The sequence below is a fragment of the Falco biarmicus genome, chromosome 4, assembly GCF_023638135.1.
Source record: "Falco biarmicus isolate bFalBia1 chromosome 4, bFalBia1.pri, whole genome shotgun sequence".
In the NCBI taxonomy this organism is placed as follows: domain Eukaryota; kingdom Metazoa; phylum Chordata; class Aves; order Falconiformes; family Falconidae; genus Falco; species Falco biarmicus.
This window is the reverse complement of record NC_079291.1, coordinates 47,279,188-47,298,704: the sequence shown is the minus strand read 5'-3', so window position 1 is coordinate 47,298,704 and position 19,517 is coordinate 47,279,188. Positions and strand designations below refer to the sequence as shown.

General features: G+C 37.4%; 1 protein-coding gene across 15 annotated transcripts in view; it reads left to right on the top strand.

Annotated features, from left to right (window-relative positions):
- PARD3 (par-3 family cell polarity regulator) overlaps nucleotides 1–19,517 on the top strand; it is a 459,181-nt gene that overhangs the window by 300,540 nt on the left and 139,124 nt on the right. For 11 of the 15 annotated variants that reach the window (XM_056335022.1, XM_056335029.1, XM_056335028.1 and 8 more), the window contains 4 exons: nucleotides 3,293–3,444; nucleotides 4,499–4,543; nucleotides 10,895–11,122; nucleotides 16,893–17,109. In XM_056335022.1, the coding sequence (XP_056190997.1) occupies nucleotides 3,293–3,444; nucleotides 4,499–4,543; nucleotides 10,895–11,122; nucleotides 16,893–17,109 (642 nt within the window). The remainder of the gene's footprint in view (nucleotides 1–3,292; nucleotides 3,445–4,498; nucleotides 4,544–10,894; nucleotides 11,123–16,892; nucleotides 17,110–19,517) is intronic. The other 4 variants (XM_056335014.1, XM_056335024.1, XM_056335018.1 and 1 more) reach the window with 2 other exon arrangements.

The following is a 19,517-nucleotide window of genomic DNA, read 5'->3' as shown; positions in this document are numbered from 1 at the left end:
AGTAAATAGCAGTAGAATTAGATTGTTGCATTAATTTCCTGCTGCTAATGGATGAAGGAAGACTTGTAAAACGAAGGTGCATTGTATGGTTTTGCTGGAAGGCACAAAGGGTAAAACTAAGAATATGGATGAAGGGTTATCCAAACAAGAATGGCAGCTGTTCTGAATCACAGAAGAAAATGTAAGCTTTTCCAGCCTCACAGTATCTCCCTAATCCTTGATGAAAATGTTATGAAAACAAAGGGGCAATAAGACAGGATTAATAAGTGGAATTTTAATAACATTGAGGGTCAAAAGACGGTTACATTCTTTTAAGGATCAACTGTCATTCCAGAAATCTTATTTGTTAAGTATGCTAGAATATAGTAAATTGCATTTGGCATTGCTTAATGACTTGCACTAAATTCACCTTCTGTCTTTTATTAATGTAGTTGAAAAATATTAAAATGAGGCATTTTTAGGGGCATTAGTTCCTCCTCTGTATTCGTTGGCTTTTGGAGCTGTGCATTTTCACAGGGGCTTTTGAATACTTTTAGGCAACATCCATACGTTCAAACTCCTGTGATCTGCTCCTTCCTTAGTTACTAAAACACCCTTGTGGGTCTATAACAACAGAAATAAACCAGGACGTGGAAACTGATGACTCTACATAGCGCTCAGATATTTGTGCTGTAAAAAGGTATGAGATGTCGTGACATCAGAGAGCAAGTAATTTTTGGTGCTGTGTAGACCTTTGGTATGCAGGATGCTGTACAAACACAGTAATAATCCCCCTAATAAGCATGTGTGGAAGGTAGGTGTGGTAAGGGCAGGTAAGGGAAGCAGAGAGAAAGCCCCTAAAGGTGGTGTCAGTGGAAATGCTGGGATCCAGTCTCCAGAATTCCTGGTTGCTGATGCCATGTGCAGACCCACTGCTCTCTCCAGGACCTGTGGTGCCCTTTTCGAGTTTCATTTAACTTTGGAATTTAGTCAGTTCTTAGGACTTCAAGTTGAGTATATATGTGCATGCTGTATTTACGTGAAAATGATATTCAGCTTTATTAGAAACGTTAGGTATATGGATCAAAGCAAGCTCATATGAAAATAAGGAGCATGCAGCCAAAACAAATAGTTTTAGAAATTCACCCTTTTTGCAGAAAGTGTCACAGGATACATTTTGTTCAGCAAGATGAAGCCGGTCGTTTTTAACTAATGTGAGCTGTGTTAACAGATGTTGCTAGAGAAAATTCTCACTTAGTAAAACCACATTTTTCTGGCCTTCAGAGACAAGGCTGACTAGCAGTGAGCCAGAAACTCCTGTGTGGCCTTGGGAAGGTCATTTATGATCTGATTATGAAAGGTGTTGAAACCCTCTAAGTTCAGTTGAGTCACTTGGAGGACGTTTTCAGACTTAGGTGGTTCTTATTCAGCTGTGTGTTGTGCTGCTGTAAATGCTAGAAGTGTATGTTGGCCTTGTCTGTCTTATCTTTCTGTCATGTGGAGATAATTTTTTCCATATTTTGTGGGAGTGAATGTGAGGACTAAGTAGTTATTTTTGAGTTTGGGCTCTGATTCATCAGAGCTCTTAAGCATATGCTCCAAAATGTTGCTACATTGTGCAGACATCTCTGAAATAGTTGCAGTAATTAAATGTAAAACATTATGAGCCTGAGCCAGAAACGTTAAAGTCAAAAGGCACTTGACATTGACTTTATTCATATAAGCTCTGATGCTGGTCTCACTTAAGTATTATATACTTGTCACGTGCACATATCTTATTATTTGTAAATCTGCCACTACTAGACTGAATTTTTTCTAGGCTGCCTGATAATGCAGCACTCTTTATAGTACTTGATATCTTTGGATACTTTTTCTTACCTCTATTTACTGTTGTGCCTAATACCAAGGTGTTTCTTGTTCAAAGATGCTTCCATAAATTATAGTACATAGCATACATAAACATGTGCATGTTACAGAATTTGTAAGTTTGTTTCTGCAGAAATTCACTATTTGCCTGTTTCTCACTAGGTATGAAATGTGTATTATACTTACCCTGAAAGCAGAACATAATTCTTTTGAAACATTACTGAATAGTAACATGTATGTATAAAATATTTTGAATGGCATTTAGTCTATTTAGAGAACTTAGTGACAAAATATTTAGCTTTTTTTTATCTTGAAGTACAACAACAATCAAAGGGGGGATTTTGAGGGATCTTTTTTGGTATAGGCTAGATAACAACAGTGCAAAATGCTAATTTTTTCCAGTATTTTATGCTTTTGTTGCTTTTTTGTGCCAGCTAAAGTATAAATCTAAATTGTTTGGGCTTGCCTTCAGAATCTTTTAATACTCTCTCCTTTTCCAGGAGTTAGAAGATCTTTGTGTGAATTTCCTTTTATATTACAGTTTATCAGAAATAAGCAATCTTGTGATTTTTTATTATGATTTTTTAGGTTTTTTAACATGCGTTGTGGCCATGGTGTCACGTTGCAAGCCTAAGGTTTAGCTTGCACACCAAATTTTGCCTGCGTTCTTGCACTCGTGTTTGTGCCAACATTTGACCAACATTAATAAATCTATCTTGAGCATGCTTTTGATGAAGCATGGTGAAATGCCAGTCACTGCTCCCTGAAGACCTGGCTCACACAGCCAAGGTCATGCAAGAATCCTGCAGAAGACCCTGAAACTCAGTCCAGTTTTACCCCTGTTTCTGATTTAGTGGTGGAACCATTGTGGTGAATACTTGTTCTGTAGGGAAGTAGTGAGTAAAAATACATTTGTCTGTCATAGCCAGGTTAAAACCAGGAGATGCTGTGAAAAATTTACAAGCAATGTCACATATGGAGAGAAATTTTAATGCAGTCTTTAAATGAAGAAATTTAAAGCTCTGTGGGCTTCAGGCAGGACAGATTCTATTTATGCTTTACTAAAAGCATGTTGTGATGGATAAAAATCTGATAATTTGCTATCAACAGAATCTATTTGTTTCTGCTGAAGAAAAAGGAACTATTTTATTCTCCCTCAAATTATTCCTGTGTTGGGGTTGTGCATTCTGATAATATATGTATAGTGTACCAGCTATGTATATCTTTCACTAAAGCTTATAAGTGAAATTCTTGATACTTTTTAATTAGAATTACTCGATGCAAGTAAAACAAATGCATTGTGTAACTGAGTACTTGCAGTGGTTTATTTAAAAATGTGCACTTCATTGTTGGTAGAAGTCACGTGCTAAATAAATGCTTTTCTCTGCAGAGTGAAAGGTTGCGTGATCTTGATAAATGTTCGCATGATTTTTTTCCCTTCTTACAGCACTCTTAGTCCAGATGTTGATCCAGTGCTTGCCTTCCAGCGAGAGGGTTTTGGACGCCAGAGCATGTCAGAAAAGCGTACAAAGCAATTTTCAGATGCCAGTCAGTTGGAGTTTGTTAAAACACGAAAATCCAAAAGCATGGATCTAGGTAGTGAGTGATATTTTTTAACTTGTTTTATTTGAACCTGATTTTCTTGTTGTAAGTATATAGATTTTGTGATTCCAAATATGTTGTTTATGTGCAGTACTACTACATGTAATGTCTACTGGGGGGAAGTAAAGCATTCTTAATGTGAATGGCCATGTGGCCTGTGTATTGTTTGTACCACTTGTAAATGTCTGTACATTTAAATACCATAGCCCTCTGGATATATGGTTATAAACATTAAAAGTATTTATTAAAATGGAGGTGAAAAGTGCATTTACCAATCCATATAGAATAACTGTGTAAAACTACCACGCTGTGGTTCTGTGTAGACAGGATTATTCTCAGTTCATGATGATAATACAGTTAGCCTTAAAGATCCTTTGTAGTCTCTCATTTTGTAGATGGATTCAGAATTAGAAAATGGGGCTAGTCTGACATCTGTCTGAGAGCCAAGTTTCAATATTTACATCAGAAGCCCTGTAAAGGAGCAGTGGCTAAGACAGGCAATCGACTATAATCATTTTAACTGATAAAACAACTGGGAATAAGTAATTGCCAACAAGCCCATCTATTTTTCTGCCATTGAATTTAGACTCTGAAGTGCAGACTCTAGTAACCTTAAACAGTGAGTTTTGATTATTTAAACACACAAAATTCCCTACTCAGAATAATATATAATATGATTCACTCCTTTACAATAATTGTGAATATCTTGACTACAATCCCTAATTCACCAACTTCCTCAGGGGATAGTAAGGTTGGTGGTACTGACTTGTCTTGACTAGTTGTGATGTGCTAACGCGTAAATAACATATTGTACCTGCCTGTGATGTGAACATGACTGACATTGCATGAAGGTTACTAGTTTGCTGCCATTTCTACCTAGAATGTTTGCTTACTGTTGCAATTTATTTGCATGGAGTATTACATTGCTAAGGTCTCCTAACTTTAAAAAAAAAAAAAAAAAAAAAAAAAAAGGCAAAACAAAAGGAATGTTGGATGCATGTGGGGCATGGGCACTAACTGGGCTAACCGTTATACATTTACCTTTTAACAGTAGCTGACGAGACTAAGCTCAGTACAATGGATGACCAGAAAACAGGTAAGAATTGACAGTAAGGCTGTTGCTATAGAAACCTTGGTCAAAGCAGCTTACCACAATTACAGAACTGCCAGTCAAATTGCATGAAAACATGAATATTCCGGTACTTGCATGGCTGCTTTCTATTGTCGTGAATAATCAAGTTGTACAGAAAAAGAAAACTCTCTGTAGAGATAAATATCTTGCGTAGTATATTCAGCCAGGTCATACATGTGACGGGAGGTGGACACCTGTTTCTACACTTGGAGCTTATAATTTTGACCTTTCCAAAAATCTTGGAAAAATCTCCTCCTACTTCAAACTCTAATGTGCAGAGAGACGATGTAGAAGAGTTGAATGTTTGGCTATTAGAGTGCTAACACAGTGCTTAGAACTAATTATTTTAATTAGAAAACTGCTACCTTTGCCTTAAATGGTCATCAGATATGTGTTGTGAGTTCACTTCAAGACTTACTTGTGCAAGTCGATTTGCCTTTGGAGCCGAAACCTGAGCATCGTAACAGAACAAAAGGATATGTAAATATAATCTTTTCCACATAACCATCAATTGTAACATTTCATACAATGATAATGAGAAATAGCTTTCAAAGCAATTTTTTTTTTATTAGTAATTAAAATAATGCACCAACTGCAATTATGAACCTTTATGATTTATTAATATAAGTTAGCTTTTGGCCTTTGGAATGTTATTTTAATTAGGCTAGATCCAGAAGACACCATAACATTACTTAGCTCTAATTAGGAACAATTCACCTTTTTAACCTGAAAATATTATTTATTTTAGTATGATTTGGGGAGAAGGGCATTCCATACAGAATTTATAATTAATAATTCACAACTGCATCTCTGTTTAACCATACTTTACAACATGAGTAGGAATACTGAAAAGCTCTAAGTACTCAAGTGACAAAATTATAATTTTTATTTAAACAGGTGAAACTTCTAGTTCTTAAAATATTGCAGAATTTGGCCACACACTTGCAGCTTTACAAATTGAGAATGAGTACACAAAATAAAAATGTATGAATGTTTTGAAGGACTAAGGCCATCAGAGTGTGAATGTATCAATTATGTTAATGATTGTGGTAATAATCAGTGCATAGGAACTGCTTTCGCCCCTGAGCATTATTCACATTAAAAGGAGTTATAGATCAAACTAAAATGTATTGTAAATTATTTTTCATTTTCTTATTAGCCTGCCTATTTGAATGAAATATGGTTAGAATGGTGTAAAACCCATGTGTTTTAGTAAAATATGATGCTTAGGTTTTAAAAGTGCATAGTGGGTTTGGTGCTATCAATAGAGGGTGGTGTTAATTGAGTGTAGTTTTTCTCTATGTGTAACACCTGGATTAAATTCCAGAAAAAGAGACAAGTCGGACAACTTGGGTGAAAGAGCATGACCATAACCATCTGGACTAACCACTTACATATTTTGTGTGCAGCAAGTTCAGTGGCTGGAAAAAAGGAAAAAAAACACCTTTTACTGTACTTGTATTTTATTTATCTTGAGTGCTTTTAACTGGGTTTTGTATATAAACACTGGATTTCTCCCATTTCTGAAGATGGATGTGGTTGTTAAACAAACCACTTACTGTAGTTTGGCTTAAAAATTGTCGGGTTCTAAGAAAAAAAATGCTTCAAATGTGTGGTGAACTATGTTTTAATGAACTGTAGAAGCCAGAAAGCTTTAGCGTGTATTTACTTCAGAAAAAATAAAAACAAACTCTGTTACAGTCAGAGTTGAACTTAATAGTATCGGCTGAAAAGGGGAGTGTAGAACTCACCAGCCCTAGTTACTATAATAGATTTTTAATTATTTTTCTTTCTATAGTTCACTTGAAGTGCCTAATACTTGCAGTGTTTACAGTTCATCCAAGCGCTGAAGCACATTCAGTAGCAATTGAGCATGGCTTATTTGTGGAGTGCCAGGCATGCTATAGTTCTAGGTGGTTATTTTTCCATGTATACATTGTGAAAACAAAAAATAAATGAAAAAAAGAATATATCTAAATTGTTTATTTATTTATTTTTACACAGTGTTTTAAAAATAAACTCTTTTATTAAATGGACCCAAAATGAAACTATTTTTGATGCAGTTGCTTGATCTATTCCTCCCCTGCTCACCCCAGTCTCTTTTAGTGTATGATCGGAACTAGAAATAGAAGAATTTATCGGATTTAATGGAACAGATGTTAGTAAATAGACTCACTGCTAATGTCCTTTAATAAAGTGTTTAGAAAGTAGATTTCATGCCTTTGCAAAACTGAGTTTATCAAATCGAGGGAGGTTTTTGGCATCAGTTGCTGGTAGCATTTAACCTGAGACTTAATAAAAATAATGTTTCAGAAAGAAATAAAATTGCAATTTTAAATCATTTAAAAGAAAGTGCTGACGAAAAGTTTGGTTTATAGCCTTCAGCCACTGAGGGAAATTTCATATATCCTGTGACACCGCGATTTTTGCCTTTGCAAATTGCCCAAGTGGATTTGTGGCACTGTATAAATACTTAACAATAAGATGAGAGAAATGGAAGCACAATGAGTTGTTAAACAGCATCAGAGGAAGGGAAAAACGAAGGGCTTGGAGCAGGGAGCAACATGTAGGCTTCGTGTCATGTATTGCATGTTAAATGTCTCGCTGGATCTGTATGTACTGTGAAGTTATGTGGCGGGGGCTGTCTTTACCGTATGGGAGCAGACGCACACCCTGCCAGCAGAGTCATGCATGAGCAGAGCTTGGCTGCATGGCCTGGAGGGCAAGGCTTGGCCATTGTCCCCAAGGGCTGGCCAGCTGGGGACATCAGGAGTGGTGATGCATGTGTGGTGGGCAGTGGCTGGGCTTGGCCAGGTGGAGTGAGCATGTTACAAAGCCCTTGAGAGGATGGATCGGGGTATGTGGCACGTAGAGTAAAGCCATATGGTGGAGCGTGTAAGTGGAGTGTGCGAGGAGACTGTGCACATGGTGGCAGTCGCAGTAGGGGGACTGCTGTGGTACGGAGGGATAAATCTACCTCAAAGGATATTTGTTAAGAAAATTGTTGAAAAGGAAGATTTTGATAAACTTCAAATTTTAAAAATGATAAAAGAATCCCTTTCATCCCTCAGTTATATAAAGATGCTTTAGGCAGATGTGTCTTTTCCTCTTCTTTTTTTTCTACTTTAAATTCTGGTGTCAAAATAGAAGTAGAACTCATTCTGAGCAGATAACATTTCTGATGATTACCACCAGTGCTGTAAAGGCTGGAAGAAAATGCTGACATTTTTGTATGTAGAAAACAAGGTTTTGATGTGACTCATAAATTTTAAACAGAATCCATTTTAAAGAAAGTTTGCTGTTTCTAACCAGATTATGGGTAAACAACTCACTTTCTGGCTGGTGAACTCTAGTAATAAATTCTGAACTCACTCGATTTACGGGGAGGCTTAACTATATATTTTGAAAAGAGTAGACTCGCTATGAAGTGGCCATAAGAAGATAGTGAAGGTATTAAAATATACATAGCTTTACAATTGCAGCACTTAAAATTTCTTGCGAAAGGACACTTCCCTCTTTCAAATTCTGCAACCTGTACACATTTGTGCTCATGGCCACCCAAGTTCAATAAATATCCCTATCATTTTTGTAATCCATTATTAGTTTTACAGTACTCGGGAACATTAGGTCATGTCCCATCTAGCTTTTCCTTTGGGAAAGGCCAACTTACATAAATACAGTTTTCACAAAGATCTGTATTGAGTGGCAGGAAATGGAATTTTTTTTAATGTCCTTTAAGAACATAAATGGGCACATAAATGCCTCCTTTATAATTACTGTTTACAAAAAGAGCCACTCAGTAATTAGGAAAAGATATACGAGCATTACATTTAGAAGGTTGCAAAGCAGAATGTAGAATAAGGAAGTTTACAGTAAGTTGCCATGTAAGAGGATACCCTTTCCTTTTGTATATGAGATTGAATCTGTCAAACAGCTGGTTTATATATGATTGTCCCATTTCCTCTTTTTTTTTCTTTCAAAATGTTGCATTCATTTTTGCTGTCTTTGACTGTTTTTGGTAGAATACAATCTCAAAAAGTAAAAACCAAAATGCCATTTCTTGTGTACTGCAGGCTTTAGTGCAGGAATAGCAGGTTTTGGCATATGCTAGAAAGTGGACAGTTTACAGGGAATTGTCTAAACTGGAGTTCTTTTACTTGGTAGAGAAAGTGTATGTAAAAATACTTGCCTTAGACTTACAGCTCATGTTCAGAAGTCTGGTGAACGTGAACTGCTGCTTGTTTGCACAGCTGGGAGGCCATCAGACCTCCTTAGTCCCAGTTGCTCTGGCTCACCCCCACAGCTGCACTGTGCCCCCAGCCATCCTCGTGACCCTGGGCCCTGCAGCAGGTACCAGCTGTGAGTGAGAGGGTGACTTCTTCTAGGAGATGCAATTTCTTCAAAATTAAATTTCTCGTTTGTTGGGGATGTTTATTTCTGGCCAAGGGTCCAAGCAGCAGGACTCTGGACCACTGGGGGAACAAAACTGCAGGAGTTGTCTAGACCTGTGAAAGAGGATTTTTGTTTTGTTTCTGTTTACAAGTTCATCTTATCAGTAGGGAAGCTGAAGGGGAGTAATTTGACAACTGTGGTTTGAATTTTTTTGATCTGAGGGATTTCAGTTTAACATAATTGCCTAGACTTTGGGTAGGTGAATAAAAAATAAAAGTGTTTACTGCCTTGCTCCATCTCATACCAATTTAACAAACTACATGGAGAGGACTTGCCATGATGCTATTCTGCATCCCTTTGGTAGGTCCAGCAACCCCTTTCCTCCCCACCCAGTCTGAATGGACAAAGAAGCTGGTTTTGAGTAGTATAAGTAGCAGTTTTCCCCAGTTTAAGGTAACTTCACCTTTGTTAAGAATGGTGACAGATACTGTCTCTGTTTTCCCTCCTAATATCTACCAGAATAGGGATCAACTGCAGAACTGTGTTATTCTGATATAAATACTTAAAAAAGATAATTTTCCTTTCTTGCATTATTCACACCAGACCATGTTTACAAATGTATTGTTCATTGGTTTGGTATCCCTGAGAGCTCAGTTCTTGGCTCTGTCTCTCAGGGCTTTGAAATTTATATTTCTGTGCCTCTGTCAGATGACGATACTGATATCAACTGATTAACAACCCACTGCCTGGGGTTGCTGAGGTGCCACCACACTCATCTCTGTTCTGCTGCCTTTGGGTAGAGAAAAAGTGAGGTTTCCATATTCTAGGTGAGGGCTCTGGTCTCCTAACTTCAAGAAATGTAGCTGTCATGATGATGATGGTGATGCCTCACCTCATCTTGCTGTCTAGCCCCAAATCCTATGGAAAATCCGGCCCAGACTGTACTGCACTTCTGAAGAAAATCACTTCAAATAAATGCAGTGATATTTCTTTTTCCCCTCTGAAAGATTTCTTCCAGTTTTAACTATAATATGAAATCTAATTGTGCAATTGTGAGCTGATTTATACTGTCAGAGTGTTTATCTAAAAACAGAGGCTAGACATTTAGTCCACAAACCTGAAAGAAAAGTCCGTATGGGGAAAGGCTTTTGCAGGATACTGTCTGGGACTTTCTTGGCACACTTCTGGACATGCTGCAGCGGTGCCTTCAGCCCCAGCTGTAGCACTGCCCAAACATCAACCTGGTGACTGCCAGGAATGTGTTTCTTTTCCAGCTGGTTAACTGGCATTGCCTAATTGGGTCCTTTCTACAGATTATTTTTAAGCAACTTTGCAAAATCCCAGCAAGTCACTGGTATTTCTCAGAAGCATTTCATTATGAAATTGCTAGCAATTTGATGCAAGTCTTTAACACTTGATTAAAAGCAAACAGCATGTTCCTTGAAACCAGAAGTCAGGCTACTTTGCAAGACTGTTACTCTTAACACAGTAAGATTCATGCCCATAATCTGCTTTCTGTTCAACAGTGGCTAGTACAGATGAAATTTTCTGCTCAAAACAAAAATAATTAATAGTTTTGTTAGTTATGTATCTCTGCAGTTTTTATGAGCTGTTTTTAAAGCCCTGTGATTATGTTATCATTCAAATTGTTTAAAGTAATAGTAATGGATGTTGGTCTCTCTTCACTGATTTGAAAAGCCAGACATTGCTAACATTGTCGGTTTCGTTGACAATGACTTGACATACTCATTCACTTCTGAGACCAACAAATCTGTGGAGAATTCCCTACAGATTATTGAGAGATGGTGTGAATAATGTTAAGTGTGTCCCTAAAGACTTTCAGGATGGATATGCATAATCAAGCATGCAGTTCTCAATACTAATTCTAATTACTTCTTTTTTTCTCCCCCTTAAATCACTAAGGTTCCCCAACCAGAGATGTGGGGCCTTCATTAGGTCTGAAGAAATCCAGCTCATTAGAAAGTCTGCAGACAGCCGTTGCTGAGGTGACTCTGAATGGCGATATTCCCTTCCACCGCCCGCGCCCGCGGATTATCCGAGGACGAGGCTGCAACGAAAGCTTCAGAGCTGCCATAGACAAATCATACGATAAACCTGTAGCAGATGATGATGATGAAGGCATGGAAACTTGTAAGTAAGCTATTGCTGAACATAAAAAATATTGACTACATATGTTAATTTATTTAGAAAGCAATTAAAAGTAGTTGAAGATAATTTTAGGATTTTAAAAGAATAGAACTGACTTATTTTCATCATACTTCTTTTCCAGGCTTTTTCCCTTCATATGCATTAACAGATTGCAACACTCTGCAGCTTCCTTCCCTTCTAAAATAAGAAAATAAGATTATTAGGAGTGTATTTACTTAAATTACTATGAAAATTTTCTGTAAGACGGCTAATACATTTATTAATGTAAATTAGAAAAAAAAGTAATGCAGAAATACAAAAAGCCACTGAATTAATGTTACAAAACCATGTGCATCTAACTTTGAAAGGGTACATTTGTAGTGTCTGGGGGGAAAAAAGAAATCACTGTCCTTTAATTAGAGTGAGTAAGGCTGGCAGATCTAATAAAATATGAAGTTAATGATTAGCTATTACCCACCCTAATGGGCATTCATTTACATTTTCAGTTCTTTAACCCAAAGTATGACCCAACATGTGGAGACTGTCATTAACATAAAAGAATCACTTCAAAGCTAACCTTATCATTACTGAACTATGTAAGAATGGGCTGGTAAAATGACAACTTGCATTGAATGAAAATAGTATGAATGGTAAATTACCTCAATAAGGAGTTGTATTAAAATCATTGAATTTTTAACCTTCATGATGTACTACTTTCAACATGTCACACACCAGCAGAACTTTTTTTAATCAACCAGCAACTAGTTAGAAGTTTATGAATGAAGAGGGTGGTGGGAAGGCTGAAGTAGTAAATTATTTAGCCTGAATGCTGATGGAAGAGGCTTGAAAAGATATTTTTCACCCTCGTCTCTCTAAAATTTTTTAGTTTTGGAAAGTCTGTTTCATAAGTCTCATTCCCTAATATTCTTTTATAAGCTACTTGTGTAATCACTCCTTTATTTTTTTAAAACTCCTTGATTGTTGGGTTTGGGTTTTTTTATACATCTGCCTCTTTCTAAAAGTGTTTTGAGACTGAAAGGGAGGTCATTTTGCTAGTCACTTTTCTCAAAGGTAGTTATGTGCAGAATTAATTCTGCTTCACTTTTCCAGCACCTAGCGATTTCACGCAGCAGTGAGGCTAAATGCTGGTCTGGTGCTGCTGGCTGTCAATCTGTTTCTGGCCAGTAGAAGAACAGGTATGAGAAAATATGCAGTGATCCTGCTCATTCTCCCAAACTGCATGCCGATTGATGGTTTTTGGGGACATAAGTGTATGTTTTTCTAAAAGACGTTGTTTGGTGTGAGCCCACTGATAGCAATATCCTCTTTTAAGACGTGAGATATCCAGGGCTTATCCAGAAGTTACAGATGGTTTAACTTCATTTGATCAAAAACATGGCAAAACTCTTGTCATGACACGCTTTCTAGGTGAGTATAGGTGTATGAGATTACTATAAGGGATTTTGAGCTTGTTGATGCAATGCATAGAGGGTAGCAAGGAAGTATTTTTTGTCTTGGCATGGGAGTAGTGGAAACCAGACAAAGCATTCTGGCTGAAATCAAAATGCCATGGAGGGAGGCTTTGCCTTCATCTCTCTGTATGGATGAACTCGTCTGGCACTGGTGGACCAAGAGCCATCTTGGTGTCATGGGAGAGCAAGAACGAGGCTGTTCTCAAACCTCACATGGTGAAGAAGGGCTGAGCAAAGCGTGACCAAGCTATGTGCTTAGAACTATGCATTCTATATGAGTTACTTGTGTTTTAATAGCTTCTGTGTGTTATAAGAAAATATCTAAGAAGTAATCCAGAAATTGACAGTGCCAGGTTAATAGAAGCAGATGAGTAGCAAAGCAAATATAGTAAATTTGTTGGACAGAACTCAGTCCCTGAGGCCTTCTCCTCATGGTGGCCATGGGAGCTTAAGAGCTGGCCCAGCCATATGTTGCCTGTCTTTCTGAAAACGTGTCTGTATCTATGTTAAAACTGAAAGCATGGCAGACTGCTCCACTTCATGTAAATTATATGTGGCCTGAGGTTCCCAAGAATTTACCAAATGGTATCTTCAGATGGACAAAGCCTGGGCACGTACAAATAAGTAGACATCAATTTAGCAATCTGGTCCTAATGCTCACTGCTGCCATAATGTCATTGCCTAAGATTTTTTAAATTGTATTTACTTATTCCACAATTGTTTGAAATTAAAACATGGCTTTCTCTCATTGTAAAACCCAGGCAAACATGTCGGTGGTCAATTTGCTGATGCCCTTGAGATTGGATCCATTTGTCTGCCTTGGATTTTTTCCCCTTTCTCCTCCAAGTGTTTCAGTGCTAAGAGTGCTTCTTTCTTCCAGTGACCCTCTTTAGAGCAGCAAATAATAGCACTACAATATATTGTATAAAGGAATTCTTAACATGTCATCACCCCATATACAAAAGCCATAAAAGCACAGGTAGCATATGTGGCAAAGGGTCTGACTCTCTTCTGAATGTACGTGCTGTCCTTGGAACAACATGCTATTAAATTACTCAGTGTAGGATGAAAATTGGATAGCAGTGACCAGTTCTATGGTAACATTCTAAAAAGTATTTGGGCCAGATGCATTTGAGTTTTAATGGCTGCAAGGAAGTAATGTGTGGAAAAGTATGGGTGTTCAGCTTTTACTGACCATTTTTCCTGCTTTTTGTTTTTTTCCTTAATACTTGAAATAGCTGATTGGAAGCAAAATGGTTATCTTTAGTGTCTGGAATGAGAACAAGGCATTTGGATTGGGAGAGATCAACAAAGCTTTCTAATCTTTTGCTGAATCTTAATTGCTAGAATCTACAGCTGTATTAAATATCACAACAAGAGGCCTAGGAGCTTAGTGGCAAAATAGCTTCACATTAAGTAGCTTTGATTCCTCATGTGCATCTTTTCGATTTTATGGGTTAATTAGGGGAATAGCTTCATAATACCTATTTGTGTAGTTCTCCATAGTACAGTGTGGTTCATGAAATGACACTAGTTTTCAGGTTTAATTGATGTTTAAAGTATACTCCAATTTAATTTTTTGGCTTCAGCATCCTAAATGGAGAGGCAGGAGTTGCAGGATAGGAAGGAAATAACAGCACCAGAACAAATACATTCTGTGTTATGCAGTAACCTAATGTCATTACTGCAACTTGACAAAAATTAGAAGTTTCATTTGTAGCCTGGGCTTGAATTTTAATTGAGCAGCATTTGCATTTGTTCTAAACACTAGTAATTAGGTGTATGTTAATTGCAGAATGACTGTGCTGCATAAAAGTGGAACAAGTTTCTTCATGTTGAGTCCTTTTAAGAAAACCAGAAATTCTGTTGAGTCCAGTAGAGACACCAGTGTTTACTCCAGGAGAACAGGCAGCCCAGTTCACAGGGCTCAGCCTAAGCTACAGAGTTAATTGCAAGCAAGTTTGATAGATAAATATTTATTGCAGCACAAGTTTGGAAAAGGAGGCAATATGACCTCCACAGAATATGCAAAATAAATAATAAGAGGAAGCATTGTTATGACAAGTTGTTCAGAAACTCAGCATAGCACAGTACACAATACATATTTAGGATTAATTCATTGTTATATGAATATGAACAACCAGAGGTCAAAACTGATTCATCTTTAAAATTCTAGGAATGAAGTACCAAGTAAACATTCAAAAGTTGTCAGAAATTTAATGCACTTTTTTTTTACTAATTATATTTATTTGTAAGTACAGTGTTTTAAATGTCTAGTTGGTTTTAACTGGAACAGATTGTAGCTATAAATTAACATGCAAAAAATTTAGCTTATCTATTCCAAAGTGGTTTTCCACTACTCTTTAAATAACTAAATATCATCCCAGGCACTGATTAAGAAACACTGTGACAAAGAAAAAAGTACAAGTACAGCTAGTACAGAGCCATTTATAGGACAGGCCTACTAAGTTTCTAAAATACAATTATCTGAATATTAAAACTGTGCCTACAACTGAGAAGCTGTATCATTTACTTAACTCACAGTGATTCTGAAGATAAGTGAACATGAAATGCTGAAACCTGTCCTTGGTTTTTTTGGGTTGTTTTTTTTTTTTTCTTTTTTTTTTTCCCCTGCTGGTTCTTATTTCAGAGTACAAGTTGAGATTCAAAAATAGTTACTAATATTGAGATTTATCTGACATGGTATGTTTTTCTTGAGATATGTTTATATGATCTTTCAGGGTTGGAAAATATTTATAGAAATTTTGGGATACTCAGTGAATAAGTACTAAGACTGTTGGACAGGTCTGTGTATTGCAATATTAATGAATAAAAAGTATTTTGCAGGCAAGTATCAGAAAGAAGAGATGATATTGAATGGCTTTCAGTCAATGATTTGTAGACTTTTCAGGTTCAATGAATTACTTGTAAGGTAAATATGAATGATGACTAAGAAAAACAAGTTGATATTCTACAGTAGTCTATGTAAGAGAAATTTCTAAAGAATGACACACTTCTATTGGCTGTAGAATAGTCAGTGAGGTCTAGAAACAGTAATATTGGCAGGAATAATAATAAGTATTAAATATATGCTCAACTAAAAAGAGATTCTTTTTTCCTTCTATAAGCCATGGCCATTTCCATATCTTGTTGAGTACCAACCAAAATCTTTTATTTTTCTGTAGATTGTGTATATATGAAGCAAAACTGTATTTTCCAGCTTCTACTGCCAGAAGTTGTTTGGAGCCTCATTATGCATTAGAGCTACAGGAGACAGTACAAAGTATACATCTGTGATCCTACCTGCTGCTTTGTGCTGTCTGTTGGAAAACTGGGAGATGGTGTAGCCCTACTTACAATGTGATGTATAAAATGTGAAAGCTCCTGCAAGATCACAGCTTCGACAGCCATGCACTGTGATTTTTGGACCTGGATTTAAGTTCAGTCAAAACGGTTGCAGGATTCTGACCCACGAGCTTGAAGTGTTTTCTTTCTTTCTTATTAAGCTACTGGAGGAGTTTTTGGTTTTTTAATAGATCGTTTCTTTTGGTCATTTTTCTTTCAAACTTTCTGAAATACATGTCGTCTGTTAAATCTAGGCTTGGGTATACTTCAGGATTCTCAGTCTTGGTCTTGGATTGGAAACAGAGAAGGAACATGTTATCTACCCTTAAAGGTTTTTACTTGTTCCAGTGGGTGGAACCTCCCCACCTGAACCTCCCAGGCTACCCCATCTCAACTAGGAGTAAAAATTATAGTGCATTATATGTTTTAAACTACTCCAGGAAATGAAGTAGTGTGGCAAAACCATTATGTTACTTGCAGCAGAAGAAAAAGTCTATCAAGGCTTGTATTGAGGGTTAACAGTCCTTAATGACTTTCATACTTTTATAGGAGTGTTTCTAAGAATTTACTGACAGGTCATGCTGGTGCTGCTGTTGTTTCTTCTTGCAGATATTTTGAAATCACTCCTCAATTGACTTAAATACTGAAACAAAATGGGCCAATTAATATCACTTTGCTAATGTTCTTTATTAACCCATACATTATTTGGAGTGAACACAAACCACAAATTGTGTTTTGCAGAGTGTTATGCAAAGGGTGAGTTTATTGCATTAATAGTACAAATGAACATTCCAGGAAAACCTCACAAAAGCAGATACTGATTTTGAAAATAAAATAAATGAGTATTTTGTGGTTGTTTATATATCCTGCTTCAAAATACATTATGCAACATACCAAAAAGCCTGCCCTTGTTGTTTGTTCTTATCCCACTAATGTTTCTTAATATGTGCTTTCAGTGGAGGAAGACACAGAGGAAAGCTCAAGATCTGGTAGAGAATCTGTGTCCACAGCAAGTGACCAGCCATCCCACTCATTGGAGAGACAGATGAATGGAAGCCAAGATAAAGGGGACAGAAAAAAGGCTGGAAAGGAAAAGAAGAAAGATCGAGATAAAGAGAAGGATAAAATTAAGGCAAAGAAAGGGATGCTGAAAGGCTTAGGGGACATGTTCAGGTAGGTGCTTTGCAATCAAATATAGAATTAACTGTAAAAAGAAGTTTCATCTTTTAGTTGTTCATTTATATTGTGACTGTTTGCTGAGGCCATATTTTACTGTATAAATATATACATGATATACGTAGGCTGATCGTGAACTTTTGAGCCTGTGAGTGGTGTCACGGAAGGGAAGCAGCTCAGGATGGAAGACAAGGAGGTGGCCAGCAGGCTAAAGGTGCTGTAAAGATAAAAATGGTTTTAAGTCACAAATTGCTTGGTCTTGGAAAGAGTCTTTGGTGATGTCTAAGTAGTGCACATGTCCTTTGACGGGTCAAACAATTTTGGGTTTTGTTTCTTTCTTAAACTGTGCTGTTCCTAATACTGTACCCAAAGCTTGTGTGTTACTAAATGAGTGTTTTTCCTTGCTTTACTATCAAGACTGGTATCACGGAGGCATGATGTGAAGGAGTTGAATCAGTTTGAGACTGAAAAACAGCATGCTCCTCTCAGGGAAAACAGGTTCTGAGTAAGGTTGTGTGCTCTGAGAACCCACAGTCTGGTGAAGGGGTCAGTGAAAGACCTGATTTTTACCAGGCACTGGGGGTCTTTTTTGAGGAGTCATGTTTCCAGCAGTCATAAGTGATCTGAAAGAAGCAGACTGCTGAGGGACACCCTGCTGTTCTGGGTAAATGGTGAAACAACACCTTGGGTCACTTGTGGGAAGTTATGAGAGAGCAAGAAAACCAGTCTTTCTTTTAGCTAGCTAGAGTAAATAAATATATTTCCAAGAAAAAAAAATAAAGCAGTGTTTGTTTTCCTTTTGTATATGCAGTGATTCATTATTTAATTTTGAAGTGAGATACCAGTATTATTTTAAAACCTTAGTAACAGTGATTCAGCTCTGGAAACATGTAAGTGGAGCTTCAGTTAACTTTTATCCTGTTACTTTCTTTATCCTGTAAAACATGAAGTGAGCCTGTGTTGTAACTGCATAGGTTCTTGAGGGTTGTTTCTGTGTCTGTGAATCGTATGACAACATCAGTTACTAGGAAAACTAGTTAATTAGAAAATATTACTTAGAAAATGTGTTTAGAAAACACAAAATAGTACCAAGTTGTTAGGCAGCATAGGCCACAGAACACCAAAAGAGTTATAGGAGATAGTCCCGCGGGTCAGACAGGAGGAGAGCACTTCAGCCTGGTCACCTGCGTGTCACACGGGGATGCCTCATCTTCTGGGAGTTTACCTGCCTAAATTCAAGCCTGAAGCAGAGCAATGCACCCTGCACTGGGGGAGGCTGGAAGGTAGGAGGTAAGAAATGCTGACTGGTTCATTTCTGCAGTCCTTGCCATTTTTATACAGCAGAAATGGCAGGTAAATTTAAGTAATATTATATATGATAAATTCTATGGGCTCTAAGTAGCATATTGATGACATGAGTGCTATGTTGTGAATTCAGTCAGAGATGTTTACAGCATCTAGAAAGCTTGGGCAGCTCCTTGGTCCTCACTTTCCTCCTGTGTAACATTCCCAGTACCCAGAGGACCTGTGAGATAGCTGCTTCATGTTGCAAGCTTTGGTGCACGGGCAAAGGGCTGACTCACATATGGTCCCATCCAAAGGGAGGAGCCTTCGCATTCTAGAGCCAGCTCAGTGCAGGGCTTGCTGGCTCCTCTCTGCCCTCCAGCCTTAGAGCCTGATGTCTGGCATTCCTGTGCAGCTTTGAATGCTCTAGGTGGAAACAAGTGTACAAGTGGAAATTAATACCGGTTTTAATCAGGTGCTCCCAGCTAAAAAGGAAGTAACCTTGTCTGTATGCTTGATATAACACTTCTGAAATCTTTAATGTAGAAACAACAGTAGTTTGACTGGTAGGAAGATCTGATGATCCCGTTGTTGTTTGCTCTTCATAACAGTCAACATTTCCTTGAGTTATTTTTTTCCCTCTCTACCATTTCTGAGTGAACTTTATGTTTTCAGCCTCCTCTTAATTAACGTGGGTGCAGTGCTATCCAGATGCAGTTAACTCCTCCTGGATCTGTAAATTAGCTTGCACCTTGTCAGCCCACCCAAGAGAGGTGCTCCTGGCAAGGAGGAAAATGCTGATTGAGGGAATTAAGCATTATGCCTCATTTCCATTCAGTGCTTGATTTGTTTTGTTGACAGGCTTCTCAATAATGTTTGAGAGATGGGCTTTATAGTGGCTGCAAGATAAGCTACTACGTCTGCCTATAACATGCTTTGTTTTTCTGTACGTCTGACATATATCATAGATATCAAGTAACTACTGAAAGTTGTGTGATAGAAAATAATGATAACGGTAACATTTAAAATTCAAGCCATGATCAAAACATAATTGGATGTTTTGGTTCTGCACAACATTGTGTTTTCTTTGTAGTTCTTTTTCTCTTCTCCTTTTTCACCTT